At 39.8% G+C, this 19,441-nt stretch overlaps 1 protein-coding gene across 4 annotated transcripts in view; it reads left to right on the plus strand.

Moving 5' to 3' along the window:
* The first annotated feature begins 19,052 nt into the window (after positions 1-19,052).
* The window catches only part of Septin11 (septin 11), an 89,646-nt gene continuing 89,257 nt past the window's right edge, over positions 19,053-19,441 (plus strand). For all 4 annotated transcript variants that reach the window (XM_077110224.1, XM_076863988.2, XM_077110225.1 and 1 more), the window contains exon 1: positions 19,053-19,223. In XM_077110224.1, the coding sequence (XP_076966339.1) occupies positions 19,197-19,223 (27 nt within the window). In that variant the 5' untranslated portion in view covers positions 19,053-19,196. The remainder of the gene's footprint in view (positions 19,224-19,441) is intronic.

Below are 19,441 nucleotides of genomic sequence, written 5' to 3' on the forward strand. Positions count from 1 at the left end.
ATGTAGACAACATATGTAACAACAAATCCCACATTATGTGCAAATATAATGCACCAATAACAACAACAAAAAAATGACCAGTCCACCTTTTGCTGTTTCTGCTTCCTCAACAGTTTTCTGTCTATGGAACCAAACTCCTCTACTCACCTTCTTGGAACACTTGGTGCATTTTGTAGAATGTTGTATTCTAGAATGACAAATAAAGCCAGTTAAGATAAGCTGTTATAATTTTGTCTTTCGACACACCCAATAGTCCCCTCCATATGAAGAACGACATTTTTAAAAAATTGATAAATACACTGACAGAAATTGATATTTTAAAGGGGCAAGAAATAGTCCATTATGAAAAAATTATATCACTCCAATAAGATGGTAATAAAGAATATCACTTTTTTTAAGGGGTGGTAAGATACTGGGATTGAACTCAGAGGCACTCAACCACTGAGCCATATCTCTAGCCCTATTTTGTATTTTCTTTAGAGGCAGAGTCTCACTGAGTTGCTTAACACCTCGCTTTTGCTGAGGCCAGCTTTGAACTCGAGTTCCTCCTGCCTCAGCCTCAGGAGCCACTGGGATTGCAGGTACGCACCACTGCAGCCAGCAAGAATATTACTTTTGGATTCTCAGTGCAGTGAGTAGGCAAAAGAAGAAACATACTTTTAGATATAGACAAGGACAAAACTTCAAAGCAATTCATATGGCATAATATAAATTAAATATTTGCAAAATGAATGTAAAAATGATGGATTTTAAAGAAACACATAAAAAATAATGAAGAATAGGGTTGGTCAATGTGTATGGATACAGAGTCTTTGTTTTGAGGAATAATATCATTATCATATTGTGACTTGCTCTTACTAAATAAAAATCCCTGCATGCAGCATTAATTTGCAAATTAAAATTTTAATAAAAGATTTGTTTCTCCCTTAGATTCAAGCAGTAGTTTTAGTGTTATTTCAAATGAGACTATTTAACTGTACTTCACTGAATTAGTTCATCAAATCACAATTGGAAAGGTATAATGATTTTTTCCCCTCATTTTAAAAGATAGCAATTATAGTCTTATGATGGGTCTTTATACACTTCCTTTCACACTAGAGTAAATGTCTTATATTACCTTTCTAATATTTTAAAACTACATGAGCCCATTCATAACCCCTTTAGGAAATTGTGAACATGAATAAAATTAAGCAGATAATTTTTAGTTTGCTAATTGAATAACACTTTAGTTCATCCAAAGTGTTTCTTAGAGACTATAACAAGTAGTTCATTTATTTTTAATTGCTAATTTAATTTCAGCTATAATGCTTGTATTTAGGAAATGACTTCATAGGAGAAGGCATTAGGCCGCAAGAAGAAAAATAATATCCATGTAATAATCCTTAAGATGCCATCAGGTACAGAGCTTATGATACTATAGAAGGAATAAGGACCTTCTGTAACTAACTTTCCAATGCAATGTGTGTTAAATTGATAATAAAAATTAATATGTGTCTTTTATTTATTTATTTATTTAAGTGGTTATAGGTATTTACTCGAAGGGCCTTGCAATGTAATGAAAAGAACAGTAAGTACGGAAGTCTGGATTGTCGGTTCTAGGTTTTGCTCTGAAACCAATCAGCTCTGTGATCTGAATCTTACAATTTAGGGTGGCATTTTTGGATTTCAGTTTCCTATCCTAGGGATCAGCTCAAGAATCTCTAATATTCTTCCCAGCTCCAAACTCCTGTGATTAATTCCATAATCTTCAGGGTGTGTCTGTAACATTGACAGGTTTTAGTAGGAGTAATGAGCCTGGGATTATGGTCACACACAATGGCTACTCAGTTTTCCTGATTACTTGCAGTATAACCTTGGACATGTCACATTTCTGAATTCTAGGTTATTTAACTAAAGTAGAGTTAATTAGCAGACATTATTGATGCTCTGCTCCATAGCTCCTCATCCCACTGCATTTAGCAGGGGACAGTTACCATAGCTTGTTACCTGCCACCTCTGGGCCTATCTTGTCCTTTACATTTTCTTGTGCAACAGGAATTCATAGAGCCCAGAACTATCCTGAAATTAATGCCGCCAGGTGAACTCATCTACCAGCGAGAGAAATCTTCCTTTTCTCCTTCCCCTTACTCCCTGTAATGGAAATTGAACCCAGGGACACTGTACCACTGAGCTACATCACCAGCCCTTTCTATTGTTTATTGAAGTTAATTTATTTATTCATTTATTTTTGTGGTGCTGGGGATGGAACCTAGGGCCTCACACATGTTAAGCAAGCACATTACCACTGAGTTACATCCCCAACCCATGTTTTTTTGTTTTGAGATAGGGTCTTGGAACTTAAAATCCTTCTGTCTTTGCCTCCTAAGTAGTTGTGATTACAGGCGTATATGCCCAGATCTTCCTAATCTTTTTTTCACAGTACTGGGGATTGAACCCAGGGGTACTTAACCACAGTTATTATACACACACATTTCCTTGCTTTGACAGCTAAGAGGGCCAAGAAGCAACCACCCCCCAGTAGCAATGAGTATACCTAGTGCCCAGATTTTGTTCTAATATCATTTTCCAATTCAAGGAACCAAAGAGAAATGCCAGAGAGGGTCATATACAGGATATGCCTATGACTCAGGAGGCTGAGGCAGGAGGATTGCAAGTTTGCAACCAACCCACAGTGATGGGGGTTTGTCAAAGGGACACAGAAGCCAAATGAAAGAGCTCCCAGTGGCCAAAGCTGAAACAAATTTGAGCAACAAAATAAATAATGTAATATTGGATTATAACCCAAAGAATAAAATAAATATCTATGAATCTGTAGTGATATACTACAATATGAATACTTAAATAAAGGGGAAGAATGACAAATCTATCATGATACAGAAAAATATCGAATTATTTTTTATAGATACTCTATTCTCCAGGAACATAATTCCCCATCCATTTAGTGTGAGCTGCACATAGTGACTTCCTTCCAAGGAGAATAGTATGAAATTAGATGATATAGTGAAGAAACATGGCAAATAAGGATGAAAGTTAACATCAACAGTGATGAGTCATGTTGATGGTGTGTGCCCTTGACGTGATTTGATGAAAATGGCACATAACCCCTATGCTTTTCCTACCATGAACCTACAATCCACAACTTCAGTCTAAACATGAGGAAAATATCAGACAAATCCAAATTGAGGGACATAATACAAAACAATCAGTCCTCTTCAACTGTCAAGGTTATCAAAAGCAAGGAAGATCTGAAAAACTGTCACAGTCAAGAAAAGTCTAAGAATATTAGGGACTATCCTGTATGGGATCTTGGAATGCAAAAACAAAATAAAACAAAACAAACAAAGAAAATCCACTAGTTTAAAAACCAAGGAGACCGAATAAAGTATAAATTTTAGTTAATAATAACACATTAATACTGGTTCATCAATTTGTGTATTGAACCCAGAACCTTGTGCTGTGCAGGTGCTTTGCCACTGAGCTATACCCACAGCTCTTGGTTCATCAGTTCAAACAAATGTACCATACTAATTTAAGGTGTTCACTATATAGGAAGCTGACTGTGGGTTTTTCTCTGAAAGCTTATATTATTCTAAGATTTGCAGGGTGCAGTAATGCATGCCTATAATCCTAGTGACTTGGAAGGATAAGACAGGTGGATCACAGGGGGTTCATGAGTCAAGGCCAGCCTCAGCAATTTAGCGAGGCCCTAAGCAACTTAGCAAGACTCTGTCTCAAAATAGAAACTTAAAAGGGCTTGAGATGTGGATCAGTGGTAAAATATCTGTGGGTTCAATCACCAGTACCAAAAGAAAAAAAGAAAAAAGATTCTAAGATGTAAATAAATTTGTACACAAAAATATATATATAAAATTTAAATTTGGATACCATTAAACCCTATTATTGCATAAGATCACAGAAAGAATTGAATTCAACTGCTTTCTGACTTGGGGATTTCATCTGATTAGAAAGGATGATGAGAAGAAAAATCAGAGAAAAAGAAAGAAAGTGATCCAGTTTGGGATTAATCCTAAGAAGAATTGATGGCCTGTTTTTTTTCCCTAACCCCTTCTGCTAGGAACAGTTTGATTCATATTCAGATCATATCATTCTTCCAGCTCCCTTAATTATTATTATTAATATAATTTGCTCCCACTGGAACTAGAACACCATAGAACATGCCTCATATTTTTGAACATGCAGAAACGTGTTATGTTGGCTCTTCCGTTTTTCTAAGTTGATTTATTAGATGGAATACTTATTTACTGAATGTCTAACACATGCACAGCCTAGATGTTTGTCACACTTCTGTTACTGTAACAAATATATGAGATAATTGACCTATAAATAGAAGTTTTATTTTGATTTATAGCCGTGGAGTTTCAGTCTTCCGTTGATTGGCCTCCTTGCCTCTGAGCCTGTGGTGAGAAAGCAGCTCATGGCAGGGAGACTAGTGGGGCAAAGCTGTTCACCTTATGGCTGGAAAGCAAAAGACAGAGGAAAAGAAAGGGGCTGGGCTTCCGTAGTCACCTCTGAGGGCACACCCCCAATGATCAGAAGATGTCCATGAGGCCTCACCTTTTAAAGTTGCCACCACCTCTCAATAGAAAGGGACCAAGCCTTCAATACATGGAACTTTGGTGGTTATTTTACATGCAAACTCTAGCAACCTTGTGAGAAAAATGAAAATCTATAAAATATAGCTAGTCAAAAAAATTTAAAGAATAACAGTGACCTAACAATTCAAAGTCATTCCTAATAGTATACCACCACACCACACCCTTGACAGAGTACCAAGTGCTTAGGCTTAAGAGTCGACTACACTGGCTTCTTATCAGCCTCTACCACTTTCCTGTTGATGGTCTGATTTTGACACATCTCATAGACCCTATGAACCTCTCATCTGTACCATGGAGAAAATACCCATCTGTGATGATCAGTCTCCAAGATTATCTTAGTGATTCTTGCCTCTCAGTATTCACACCTCTATGTAGTCACCCTCTGGACTGCATAGAGCTAGTGTGATATCGTAGAAATGGTTTGGTGTAATTTTCTAAGGTTAGGCCATTAAAGACCCTGAGGTTTCTACCTTGCTCTTGGCTGTCTTGGATCACTTGTTTTGGGAGAGTCACCTGCCATGCCATAAGGACACTTGCTTAGCCTCATGGTGAAATCAACATGGCTCACAACTGGATCCTCCCAGTAACAACCAGCGCCAATGTGCCAGGCATGGAATTAGCCACCCTGGAAGTAGATCTTCAGTCTCTGCCAAGTCTTCAAATGACTGCAGCCCCAGATGATGTCATGACTACCACATCATAAGAGACTCTGAGCCAGAACCTCCTGGGTAAGCTGGTTCTGATTTCCTGACCCCCAGAAACTATGGGATAGTTATTTTTTTATATTAAGCCACTACATTTTAGGGTAACTTATTATGCAGCAATGGCTGACTAATACTCTATCCTGATATGTTATTGTCCTTTGCTTGTTTTGTCTTCTCCTCCAACATCAGATGATTGAGAAGGCAAGGTCTAGGGGCAGTGTCATTGGGAAGGAAGAGGGATGCTGAGGGTTATAGACAGAGTCATCAATTTGTACATGAATGGCATAATGGTGTTCCCCGTGGTAAGACTGATTGGTGGATGCATGAATGGATGGATAGATTTTGGGGTACTGGGGATTGAACTCAGGGGTACTCAACCACTGAGCCACATCCTTAGCCCTATTTTGTATGTTATTTAGAGGCAGAATCTCACTGAGTTGCTTAGCACCTTGCTTTTACTGAGGCTGGCTTTGAACTGGTGATCCTCCTGTCTCAGCCTCCCCAGCTGCAGGGATTATGGGTGTGTGCCACCACACCCAGCTATTTAGTTATTTTTAATTAATTATTATTTTTTGTAGTAGGAAGCATGGAATAGTAGGAAGCATGGAATAGCTGCTAGAGTGATTGAAAGGCAATGCAAAACCCAAAACCCAGGACAGAATGAATGTATGGTGATATATAGTGATCTGACCTTTGGGGCTCTTGTCTTTATCAATTCTCTGTGGCCTAGGGGCAGAAATGATGAAACCAGCCAGCATTTGAGGAAAAGTTCACCAATGGGCAGGGCATTGGCAGGGAGGACTGATGTTCCTGGGAGCAACACATGTATAATTTCTTCTATGTGAACATTGGCTAGTGATTTATATTATGAAATTGCCAATATTTGACCACTTTGACCTACCAAAAAAAGTCAGTTTCATACAGTTCAACTGAAGTAAATTCTATAAGGGTAAATCCACATCTTCCTTGTGGAGGTTGGGATGGCTGAGATCATGGATGGGAAGAAGCAGGTCTATCAAAAAAATACATTGTGAGAAAAAAAAAAAAAAAGAAAAAAACCCTTAAGGTGAAAAGGAATTTCTTTTGAATGCTCTCTATTTTCCCTGTGCCTGGAATAAAGTAAACTTCTTAAAATCTGCAATTGTAGTTGTTTTCGTTTTTCTTTTTGTAGTTCCAGAAATTTTAGCTATAAATAACAGAAACTTGACACCTAACTAAAACTGATAGGAAAATGTATTCATTCACTTATCAAAGAGAAGGGAGATAGGTTCCAAGTTAATAGTTTAGAGTTTTAACAATAATATTGAAACCTAGATCCAATTTTTTTTTTTTTAACTCTGCTTCTTAGTGCTGTTCTGTTTATTTTCTTTTTTCATGGAAACAGTTGGGCTTCATGCTTTCTTCTTTGTGTCCCACAGCAGAAAAGGTGATTTCCTGTGAATTTCTCTTAAGAATAAAAAAGAATCCTAGGGGCTGGGGATGTGGCTCAAGTGGTAGCGTGCTCGCCTGGCATGCGTGCGGCCCGGGTTCGATTCTCAGCACCACATACAAACAAAGATGTTGTGTCTGCCGATAACTAAAAAAAATTAATATTAAAAAATTCTCTCTCTCTCTCTGCTCTCTCACTCTCTCTTTAAAAAAAAAAAAAAAAAAAGAAGAATCCTAGAAGCTTTTAGCAAACCTCTCTTCTCATTTTACAGAACTGAATTACATACCCATTGTTAGTCAAATTTCCACTGCTGTGACCAAAATACTTTACCAGAACAACTTAAAGGAGGAAAAGTTTATTTGGGGCTCACTGTTTCAGAGTTCTCAGTCCATAGACGCCAACTTCCTTGCTCTGGGCCCGAGGTGAGCCCGCACATCATGACAGAAGGGTGTGGTAGAGGGAAGCTACTGAGGACCTGACAGCGGGAAGCAGGGAGGTGGGGAAGGGACCACAGGGAAAATGAATAACGGCTCTCACAGCCCAATCATTTCACTTCTAAATATCCCTTCATTAACCCAGGAGCTTTGGGGGGATGCCTTTTATCCAAACCAGAGCGCCTGTTCTTTAACAGGTCACTATGAAGGGGATGGAATCATACTTATACTCATCAGAACCATCCCTGGAGCAAAAGGTCAATTTTCTGAATACATTTGGGCAAAAGGCAGATGGAGGAGTCACACGGTGTCTGTTTAGATCTACACCTGCCTGTGTGCCTTTCACAGTGCACACAATTCCGTTTCCTGTGTGTCCTTCCAAAGATATACATTTTACTTATCTGTTTTTAGTGCTCCACTAGCATTAAAGTCTTTTTTTTTTATGGTTGTTATTTTTGGTCTTTCCTTTCTTTTTCTTCTTTTAGTTTCAGTAATGTTAGTTGGGCAAAGGGGGATATAGGGACAGCTTTTGGTCTGGAATGGAACAAGAGCATTAGAGTGGATCAGCCGACCCTCACTGCCAATATGGTGATGGCAGCAGGATGAAAGAGAATCTCAAGGGGAAGGTAAAATAATATAACAACAATAATAATAGCTGTGCTAAACATTTATTCATTAAGAACCAAGTTAGATTTCCTCGATCAGCTTTCTCTTCAGAACTAAAGATTCTCCTTCAAATGCTAAACCTTATGTTTCTTAGTGTTTTGGTTTTCTTTTTTTGGTATTGACAATTAAACACAGGGGCACTTTTTCACTGAGACACATCCCCAGCCCTTTTTTAAATTTTGAGATAGGGTCTCCTTAAGTTGCTTAAGTCCTCACCATGTTACTGAAGCTGGCCTCGAACTTGAGATCCTCCCGCTTTAGCCTCCTAAATCACTGGGATTACAGGTGTGCACCACCATGCACAGTTAGGTTTTAATTCTTTTCAGACTTGAATGAGTGAGACTCCAAAGAGCTATATTAAGATGGGAGTGCTAAGGCAGCAACATAGAATGATGAAAAGGTATGTGGATGATGGAGTATAGCAAACCTGGGCTTGAATCCTGGTTCTGTCACTTAGCATCACAAAACTAAATGGATGTTCTACCACTGAGCTACATCCCCAGCCTTTTTTATTTTTTTATTTTGAGACAAGGTCTTGCTAACTTGCCCAGGCTGGCCTCGAACTTGCAATCCTTTTGCCTCAGTCTGTGGAGTCACTGGGGTTACAGGCATGTACGGGCCCAGCAACATTGGGCAATTTTCTTAATGTCTCTGTGCTTCAGTATCCTCAATGTAAAACAGGGGAGATATCAGATGATTGTTGTAACAAATAAATATGATATGAGTGTAAAAGTATCTTGCATTTGTGTCTAACACAGAATAAACATTCGAAAAATCTAAGCAAGTCTGATGGTATCTGATAATTTTGAAGAAAAAGATCTACTCTCAGAGTTTTTGACATAACAAAGACAAGCTAGGCATAGTGACACTTGCCTATAACCCCGGATACTCAGGAGGCTGACGCAAGAGCATTGCAAGTTTGAGGCCAGCCTGGGGGACTTAGCAAGACCCTGTCTCAAAATAAAAAATAAAAAGCAAGGGGATGTAGCTCAGTGATAGAGTGCCCCTGGGTTCAATCCCCAGTATTGGAGTGTGTGTCGGGGGGCAGGGGGGAATAAATGTATAAAACTGATTTTAAAATAAATTTATTGATACATAATTTGTATACAAGGGTACATACTCATTTTAAGTGAACAGACAAGTGAGTTTGACAAATCAATTCATTCATAGAATCACTACCACAATCATGATACAGAGCATAGTCATCATTCCATAAGTCCCTCTGAGAGCTCACAACAATCTTCCTACCCAAGACCCAAGGCCATGCTAGTTTGCTTTCTGTAACTATGGAGTAGGGTGTTCAGAATTTCGTATGCACAGAACCATCCTGTATCTATGTTTCTATCCAGCTTCTTTCACTCAGCAAGATGTTTTGGGAATCTATCCATTTTTTGTATCCATAGCTTACTGCATCACTGAGTAGTTAGTATCTGATTGTGTAGATATGCTATAATTTATTTGTCAATTAACCTGTTGAGATATTCTTGTAATACTTCCACTTTTTTGGCTGTTATGAATAATAGAGAAATAAAACAAATTGTGATAATTTTATGGATGTGCCTTTTGTAGAAACATCTTTATTTTTCTTACATAAAAGAAACTACCGACCTGTTTTCCAAAGTGCTTGTACATTTTACATTCTCACAGATAATGCAAAAGAGTTCTACTATTCCACATCTTCCCTAACAATTGGTACTGCTAGTCTTTTAATTTTTACCATTCAGGTAGGTGTTATAATTGTGGCTTAATTTGCATTTTATTGAAGACTAATGGGCTTCATTTCATGTACATTTGGCTAAATATACATATCTTTTTTTCATGATGTATATGTTCACATATTTTTCCCACTAAAAAATTATTTTCCAACTAGTGCAGATACATTTTCCCAGTCTGACTTACCTTTTTCATCTTTCCCTTCCATGTCTTCCATCCTTCCCTTTTTGAAGTATGGGAATTGAACCCAGGGCCTTGCACATGCTAGGCAAGCACTCTACCACTGGGCTACATCCTCAGCCCTCTTTAGTTTCTTAATGGTCTTTTGAGGAACAAAGATTTGATTTGAAGTCCAGTCATTTGGTGCTTTTGGTGTTCTAAGAAATCCTTGCTGAACCCAAAGTCATGAAAAATTTTCCTGTTTTCTTATAGAAGTTTAACTGTTTACATTACTTCTGATCCACACGGATTCAATTTTTGTGAATAGGTGAAATAAGGGTTGAGGTTCTTTCTTCTGTATGAATGTCCTAGAGTTATAGCATGATTTGTTGGAAAGACTATCCTTTTCAGTGGGGCTACCTTGGTACTCTTTTCAAAAAATCAATTGACCAGGGACCTGGGGATGTAACTCAGTGGTAGAGCACATACTTACTTTGCCTAAGTTCTAGGGTTCAATCCCTAGTGCTAAACAAAGAAACATCAATTTATCATGTGTGTCTATAACTAGAGTCTTTATTCTTCCATTATACTATATGATTGTACTTTGGCTGATTCTGCAAAGTTTTGAAATCAGGTAGCGTAAGTTCTCCAACCTTGTTCTTTTTTTTTTTTTCCCCAAATTATTTTGGCTATCCTAGGTCTTTTGTGTTTTTACACAAGTTTCGGAATCAAGTTGTCAATTTCTACAAAAGATCTTGGTAGGACTTCAACTGAAATTATACTGAATCTATAGGCCATCTTAACAATATTGGGTTTCCAATTCATGAATATGCTATATTTCTCCATTAACTTAATTTTAACATTAACTTTAATTTCTCTCAGCAGAGTTTGGTAGGTATTAGAGTACAGATCTTGCACACATTTTGAGAAATTTATTCCTAATTATTTTACATTTTTAATGTTGTGCAAAAATTTTATATGATTATTTCCCTATTACAATGACCTTCTTTATGATGGAAATATGAACTTCATTTCCTTAGTAAAGAAAATGGAGGGCTGGTGCTGTAGCTCATTGGTAGAACACTTAATTAGCATGTACACAGCACTAATTTTAATTCCCACACTGCAAAAGAAAAAAAAAAAACAAAGAGATAAAAACATTGGCTCAATATCATATGACTGATTAATCTGAACTCTGTAAATATATTTTGTAGATAGGTTTTCCTCATGTTTAAAATGATAGGGACAAGGTTATTATTGCAAGTATAAGATTATACACAACCTTGAACTTATCAATAGGTCTTTAATGGATTTATTGATATTTCCTTAGAAATACTAGGCAGTTGTATAAAAGAATGAAGAAAATGTATTGATATAAAAGATCTATAAAATATGTTGTAAAAAAAAGGTACAGAGGATATACATAGTATATTTTTCTTTTTACATAAAACACAGGATAGGAAACAAGAATCTCTATTTATCTTTGCTTGAAGTTGCTTAAGAAAACTCTGGACCATTATACAAGACACTAAAGTATTTATCTCTTTTGAGAAAAGTTGTGGGGACCGGACAGATGGTAAATAAGGTAAGCGACTTCATTCAATACCATTTTATATTATTTTTTAACCATGTAAATATATACATCTGAATCCATTGATTCCAACCCCCATTAACCATCTTTTATTTCTCCCTTATACAAGTAGGACTCTCCAAGTTTTAGTAGGGCATATTGATGCCACATAAGAGATTATGTATCCTAGTCTTCCCTGCAGCTAAGTACCTTCACATGATGGAGATTCTGCCATTAGTATGTGAGCACATGATATGATATGTCCATGTCCTTTAAAGGAAACTGCTTTCTTTCTACTTCCTCTTCTTCACCCTTCCCATGGGCTATAATGCGAACATGGTGCTGGTGAACCAGCTTTGATCAGAGTAGACAAGGTAACAACCAGACTGGACAGCTCACCAAACCCTGGACTGCTCACCAAACCCTGGACTGTTTCATGAGAGAAAAATAAACTTCCATCTTTTTGGGGCCAGCCAGTGAATTTTGGGGTGTGTCTATTTAAGGGAAGTATCTCTAATATAGTAACTTAATCTATACCCAAGCAGATATGTCAATTTAGATTTTGCATAGCTCATAATATTCAATAGTGCAGGAAATGAACCCAAGTGTCTTGACTCCCAAGCCCATGGTTTTCACTGAAGATGAGTAAGGAGGCAGCCTTGCAATCGCTGATTCTGTTGTCTTCCTAAAGGGTATAATGGCAAGGCACGCAGTACAATCCACCAAAATTCACTGTACCAACCAAGTAATATTCACTTCTGCTGATCTAGGAAGGACTACATAAAACAATCAGAAGAAACCTGAAATATAGTGCTGATGACCTTTAAAATCTGAGGTTGGAAAGAGAGACAGTGGCAAAACAAAATGAAACTTGAACACAATCCAGCAGATACTGGTTGATGAGGTAGCAAGGAACTTATGATTGACATAAGTTAGTTCTGCCTCACTCAAAAGGAACAAGTCTACAATAAAAAAGAGGAGATGCAGGATAACCCCCTGCACTGGAGTTATTCAGCTGGTAGAAATGATGACAGCAGCCTGGCGAATAACGAGTAGGATGAGACAACAGGTGAGAAGGTAGATGATACTGCTGTTAAAATATATGGGCATGTGGTCTTCTCTTCTAATTTTGTGGCAATAGCTAATATTTGGAGGGACTTCAACTACATAAATTTTCTAGGCTCATAAAAAGGAATCCTAATGGCCCCACAACGACTGGCCACGGTGAGAAAGGAATTGAGAATGAGCGAAGCCAGAGCTAAGGGCAGCGGACCCAGCTCCAGGGCTGACTGCCAAAGAGGTGGCCAGCAGGCCAAGTCTTCATACTCCAGGGAGTGTGCTGTGCACAGGACATTCCTGTTTGAGACCTGATTTTAAAAGAGCATGAATAAAAGAGTTGCCCGACCCTACAAGAACTGATACTTCCTGAGAGGCTTAGATACTTTTTGCCCTTAAAAAGAAGTTTGTAAAATATGCTTTTTGGTTTTCCAATATTACTTGCCACAGAAATGAACTAGGTGAACAAGAGAGGAGGAAAGGCCTGGTGCTGGTGATGTGATGCTATCAGATGACAAGGAAAAGTGAAAATTCCTCACCTTTCATTTTCCTCTGTCAAGAGAAGGATGTTTTCATGAAAAACAGTCAAATGTGACTGAAAGACTGCTGAAGTCCAAGATGGTAAACAAGCAACCAATTGTTTTAAATGAGTTAAACTTTCTAGGCCTAAATTAATTATCCATGAAAGACTGCGTAAGTGACTGTAGAATCAATATTATTAGTCAGCTTTGGGAAGAGAAAAATAATAAATGTCAAAGTCAGTCAAAGGACTTAAGAGGGCAACTATTGGCTGAATTTTCAAAGAATAAAAAGTGGTAGGAGTGGAGTGTGAGAATTATTGGCAAATTTAACAATGTTTAGCAAATTTCTACAATGAATTTTTTTTAATATTTATTTTTTAATTGTAGTTGGACCCAATACCTTTTTATTTATTTATTTTTCTGTGGTGCTGAAGATTTAACCCAGGGCTTCACACATGCTAGACGAACACTCTACAGCTGAGCCACAACCCTAGCCCAACAATGAATTTTTTTTTTTTTTTTTACAATGTAACTTTAAAAATCTTTTTTTTTTTAGAGGTTGATGGACCTTTATTGTATTCATTTATTTATATGCAGTGCTGAGAATCGAACCCAGTGCCTCACAAGTGCTAGGCAAGTATTCTACCACTGAGTCACAATCCCAGCCCTTTTTATTTTCAAAATTTGAGACAGAGGTCTCCTTAAGTTGCCCAAGCTGGCCTTGAACTTGCATCCTCCTGCCTTAGTCTCCCAAGCTGAGCCTCTGGGATTTCAGGCATGTACTGCCATGCCCAGCTATTTTTAGTGTTCCAGATATAAATTCACATTATCTTCAAATAGAGATAGTTTCAGTTTTTCTTCTCCAACAATTTAGATGTTTTTAAAAATATTTTTACATATTATTTAGCAGAAGAAATATAGTTAATTATACTCAACCAAATTGAAAATGGCTATACCTTCTAACTTGTTCCCTGTTTCTTACTATATCCCTTTCCAGTTCATCATTTTCACTGTAGTCACAGTAATCTTGTATTAGATAGGGTTTTTATTTTTTATTTTTGCAGTACTGGGGATTGAACCCAGAGCCTGATGTATGATAGGAAAACACTCTATCATTGAGCTACATGGTTTTTTATTGTAAACCACAGAAACAACCCTTAGATAACTTAAAAAAATAATCATAAAAAGTACACTGTGGAGCCAGGTGTAGTGGCATAACCTATAATCTCAGTGGTTTGGGAGACTGATTCAGGAGCATCACAATTTCAAGGTCAGCCTCAGAAACTTAGTGAAGCCCTAAGCAACTTAGTAAGAGCCTGTCTCAGAATTAAAGAATTAAAAAATGGCTAGGGATGTGGCTCAGTGTTTAAGTGCCTGGGTTCAATCCCTAGTAACCCCCGCCCCCAACAAAAGGAACCACAAAAAAAGAAGAAAAAATTATGGGAAAAAACATTATGGAAAAATTATTGAAAAATCTCTCCAAAGAAATTGGGGCTCTAGTAAAAAGGGAAATCAATCCTACATTACTAATGTCAAATATGCACTATATATATTTCATAAAATGAAAATTTGATGTTATTTGTATGCTTAAAGACTCTGTATTTTCACTGTTCATGGGATCAATTACTATTTTTTTTCTTTTTTTGGTACTGGGGATTGAACCCAGGGGTACTTAACTACTGTGCCACATTCCCAGTCCTTTAAAAAATATTTTATTTAGAGACAGGGTCTCACTAAGTTTCTTAGGTCTTCATTAAATTGCTGAGGCTAGCTTTGGACTGTGATCCTTCTTCTTTTTCTTTTTCTTTCTTTTTTTTTTTTTAACTGTTTAAGTTCTTGATTTAATTGAAGAGGGGGGAAAAAGCATACAAATACAGTACAACCTTCTAAATGGAACAAATGGCCAAAAAAATGGTATATCTCTGGATCTGAGAGCCAGAGATAATAGTCACCTAAAAGAATCGGTGCCATTCATTTTGTACCCATGTCTCATTCGTTCAAATTAAAAATCAGAAATTTCTCCAAAGGAAAGTCAAAGTGATGTTGCAGGAGCTGGAAGAAAGAACAGCAGGCACGAAAGATGGAAGGTGATTGTTCTGGTAATGGTAACAGCTAACCTTCTGAACTGTGATCCTTCTGCCTTGCCTCCCAAGCCACTGGATTTTAGGCGTGGGCCACCATGCCAAGCCCAAGTACAAAATCCTTATCATGGCAATAAAGGTTGTCCATAGCCTTAGTTCCCAGTCATCTCCATTCAAATGCAACTCAACCTTTATTGAATATGTGAATATTTGTTGAATTTCAACATGTACTGAATATTGGCCATGTGCTAGAAGTCAAAAGACAAAGTAGCATTCTTGCCTTGAGAAATTCTACCACATGTCAAAAGCAGGGGTGACCATGAGACCTGTTTTTGTCTACTGTCCTAGTGTAGTTACTAATAACACCAAATCCCATTTTCAATCTCAAAAGTTTTTAAGTTTGGACAATAAGTTATACATCATTTAAATAATTCCATCACCATGTTTTCTCAGCAAACTCTGTGAAGTTAATGAAGGACTATATCTGGTAAGGTCCCTGGAGAAATGGGATGGCATATTCCTACTGGAAAATTTGGACAGAGTTCAACAAAAAGACTATTTGCAAAGGTGGTAAAATGTAATGAAACCAGAGAGGGGCTACTCCAGGTCATTGTGGGGAAGTAAGTGACCTTTAGTTAACAAGTGGAGCCAGCCTGCAGAGGTGCCATGGTAAGAGAGCCTGCAGGAATAAATACTCAAACCTTCCTCTCTTGTTCTGCTGTTGCTCCCCATTGCCTGAACTCAACTGGAAGGTAAAAGGAATGAAAGCCCTTTGAGTTCAGGCTCCTAGAGGCAGAGAGCAGGACAGAGAATGGTGACATCCTCCATCAGAACTCACTACCCTAATTTACAATGGAAAAAACGGGGGTGGGGGATGAAGCAAGGCCAACTAGACTGATGTTACAAAGCTAAGAGTTACTAGTGTATTTGAAGTGCCACGTTCATGCTATTACTCTTGTTCCTCCAAGGTTCCTAGACTCTAGCAATGCCAGAAGTTTTACCCTTCCTACAGCGTCCTCACCCAGAATCTTTGCTCATTCTATTTCCATGCCTAGAATTTCCTCTTTGCTTTCTCTCCTGGTTAAGTCTTTTCTATTCTGACAAGCAGAGTTGAGTTAGTAGCTCCTTTACTGTACTTTAAAATTCCATTACACACACACACACACACACACACACACACATATATATATATATATATATATATATATATATATATATATTTAAAAATAATGCTGGGGAGCAAATCCAGAGTCTTGCAAAAACTAGGCAAGCGTCCTACCAACTGAACTACATTCCTACTCATTATTCATATATCTTTATTAGGATTTGGCATATTTATCTGAGTTATTTAAACATCTATCTCCTGGAACACTGTGTGCTGCTTAAGAGAGAGGCATCTTCATTTTAAAAATTCTTAGTCTTTAGCATAGTTGCTAGGCATATAGTTGAAAAGATAAACTAATCTCTAGCAACTCTAATAGGGGAAAACTATTTTTAAACAGATTTTAAATATGAGAACACTGATGCACTAAAAGATTAATGATCTTACCCAAGGTCACTCAGCTATGAAGCAGTAAAGTCAGGATTTTGAATCTAGGTAGTCTGGCTGTAGAATAATATTAAAATAATTTCAAAATGAGAGCTGACATATTGAAATTGTGTCCATAGGTTGAAAGTGTTATTATTATTATTTGCAGTGATGGGGATTGACATTGTATTTAAAAAAATATTTTTAGTTATAGATGGACACAATATCTTTATTTTGTTTATTTATTTTTATATGGTGCTGAGGATCAAGTCCAGCACCTCACATGTGCGAGGTAAGCGCTCCACTACAGAGCCACAACCCCAGCACCCCCCATAATGTACTTTTATTAAATATGTTTATGCTTACAGCTGTATCCTGCCTCCCCCCCCCCCACGCAAAGAAAAACGGAGGAGAGAAGTAATAAGGCATTGTTCCTAGTCAGTGAAAGGATTCAATGCTGGATGAACTATCAGTGATTTTGTCCTAAATGGGTTTCCTTAAATATCAATTGAGATGTTAGAATATGTGACTTTTAGCTTTTTTAATTAGAATGAACTTATCTACCCACCAAGGTAGGGAGTTCAGGTTCTTATAATCTAATCAGTTAATCAGTTTACAAGTAAGTATTCACAAACTAAATGCAAAATAAAGTAAAGAAAATCTGTGGTCTGGTCTGGATAGTATAATACAAAGTGGAGAATTTCTTTGTAATTGCCCTTATTACATTCATTGGTACTATGTGGAGTTCTCTTTCACAGGGCACACCTGAGCCTCCTTGTCCACTGGCAGTGCATGGGGTCTGAGTCTTTCTATGAGAGAAAGAACAAAATGTCCATATATCAGAGCTGCAGACTAAAGTATTTTCCCCCTCCCTCTGCATTGCAGCCATCCACATGTAATCTTAATTAAACACTTATTGAGAGCCTAATGTTTGTTTGGCATAAAATAGTGGTACCTATCTTCAAAAGATTTGAAGTCTCTGGCATAGACATTGATCAAAGGTTGGAATTCTTTTGAGCATGGGTCCAGATATCAGGTTCCATGTCAGTGCCCTTCACTTTTCTTTCACCACTGTTCTCTCTTCTCTGGCTGTTCCACGGCTGTCCTGCCAGTGGAATTCTGTCGCTCCTCGCCTATCAGAGAAACTAAAGTGTCTGCTCCATCAAAGCTGAACCGGTGCAGGAAGACCACTCCTCTTTACCCAAAAGCTGTGGAAACCATTTGAACGCTGATGGAGGAGCAAACTCAAGGTCCCCAGAAAGTTAGGTGCTTTCAAGTCTCAGGTCAGACACAGAGGCGCCCCGGTCCAAACAGGCGGGTTGCCTATTACCTAATTCAATAGGCCTGGTTTTCCCTGAGGGCACAATCCCCTGGGATGATCAAACCTCACCACACTTCCCCAATGCTTTAATCCAACTGGTTCCCGCCCCTGTCCAGTAGCTGTCTTCAGTTATCTTGTGGGTCTCCTTCTCTGGACTGCAAGAATCTGCTGCATTTGACATATCTCACTGCCCAGCCTGTGCTGGTGCCACACAACCCTGCAAGCCCCAGGACCCTCCAACGCCCCATTCCGCCTGCCTCACAGACGCACAGTACCGTTCCAACATCTGGAAAAATCCTTCCCCACAGCGGGGGAGTTTCTCAGTCTCACGCACCGGGAGTCGCATCCTCTCGGGTCACCCGCCTGGTGCCTACACCGAGACCTGGAGCTGCAGCCCCGGAGCGCACGCCTCCAAGTGGTCGGGTGTGTCTCCACCGACCTAATAAAGTCAGCGGAGCCCCCACGTGCGGCCTCCAGTTACACCCGTGGGAGGCCTCGATCCCTGTGCTCTGGAGCAGCCGACAGATGCCTCAATTCTCCAGCGGGGGCGTTTTTCTCTTCTTGCAGGCGTTGGTTGGGTCGTCTGCAGCAACAACTACTATAGCTGCTTCCTCTCTAGTGGGGTCTCCTATCTGGCACGCTATAGTGACAACTCCCAGTTGTCCTTTTAGTCTTTCCCTTTTAAAGGGAAGACTTCAAATTTTTCCCCGGTAGGGGCCCTCCCAACCCCAACTTGGTCGCCCACCGTTCTCCTGGGTTGCCACAACCCATTCCAAACCTGTTACTCCAGGTAGGGCGTGCTCGTCCAGGGTTAACTTTCCACCAGATGCTGTCCCTGTGACCTGTCTTCCCCTAGTCTCCCTTCCCCCTCTCTGCAGCCGCCCTCGCTGCCCGCTTCTTAAAAGCGCGTGGCGGGACCCGGGGCTGGGACCTCTGTGCCCAGGCTTTTACTTGGATTCCAGCACGTAATGGAGCGGGGGGGGGGTGGCATTCAGGACACAGGCTAGGGGTGGCTTAGTGACAAGCGAGAGGGTCGCGCACTGGCGCACCACTAAATTCAGGCAAGGCCAGCCCTGCGGCCAAAGCCCGTAGACCCGGACTCGGAGCCCGCCCATCACCCTTCCTCCCACCGCCTCGGCGGGGGCAGGCAGGATCACACCCCTTCCTGGGGAAGCAAATGGTCCCTTCCAGGCGGGTGGCCATGTTGCTCTAATAAAGCGGGAGGGGCGGCGGCGTGGGGGGAGCAGATGCCGCTGGCTGCGAGCGGGAGCCGAGTGCAAGCAGAGCGCAGCCGCGAGGGAGGCGCGGGGGAGGCGAGCCGGAGCCCAGGCGCTAGCAGCAGCGTTGAGTGTCGGTCCAGAGCACCCAGCCGGAGCCGGAGCCGCAGCCGCAGCCGCGATGGCCGTGGCGGTGGGGAGACAGTCTGTGAGTGCTGGGGCCTCGTTTCCTTCGCGCGCTGCTCCTCCAGCGCAGGGTGGTCTCGGGTTTGGGGCGGGTGCGGGTGGGGACTACCGGGGAGCCGGGCCGGGGCTGTGGACCGTGGCGGCTCTGGCTGTGGGTGTGTGCATGAATTTGGGCGCGCGTCTGGGGCTGTGGGGAGGTTGCGGAGCCCTGAGGCTCAGCTCCTACCTGATGCAACAGTG

The sequence above is a fragment of the Callospermophilus lateralis genome, chromosome 8 (assembly GCF_048772815.1).
Source record: "Callospermophilus lateralis isolate mCalLat2 chromosome 8, mCalLat2.hap1, whole genome shotgun sequence".
In the NCBI taxonomy this organism is placed as follows: domain Eukaryota; kingdom Metazoa; phylum Chordata; class Mammalia; order Rodentia; family Sciuridae; genus Callospermophilus; species Callospermophilus lateralis.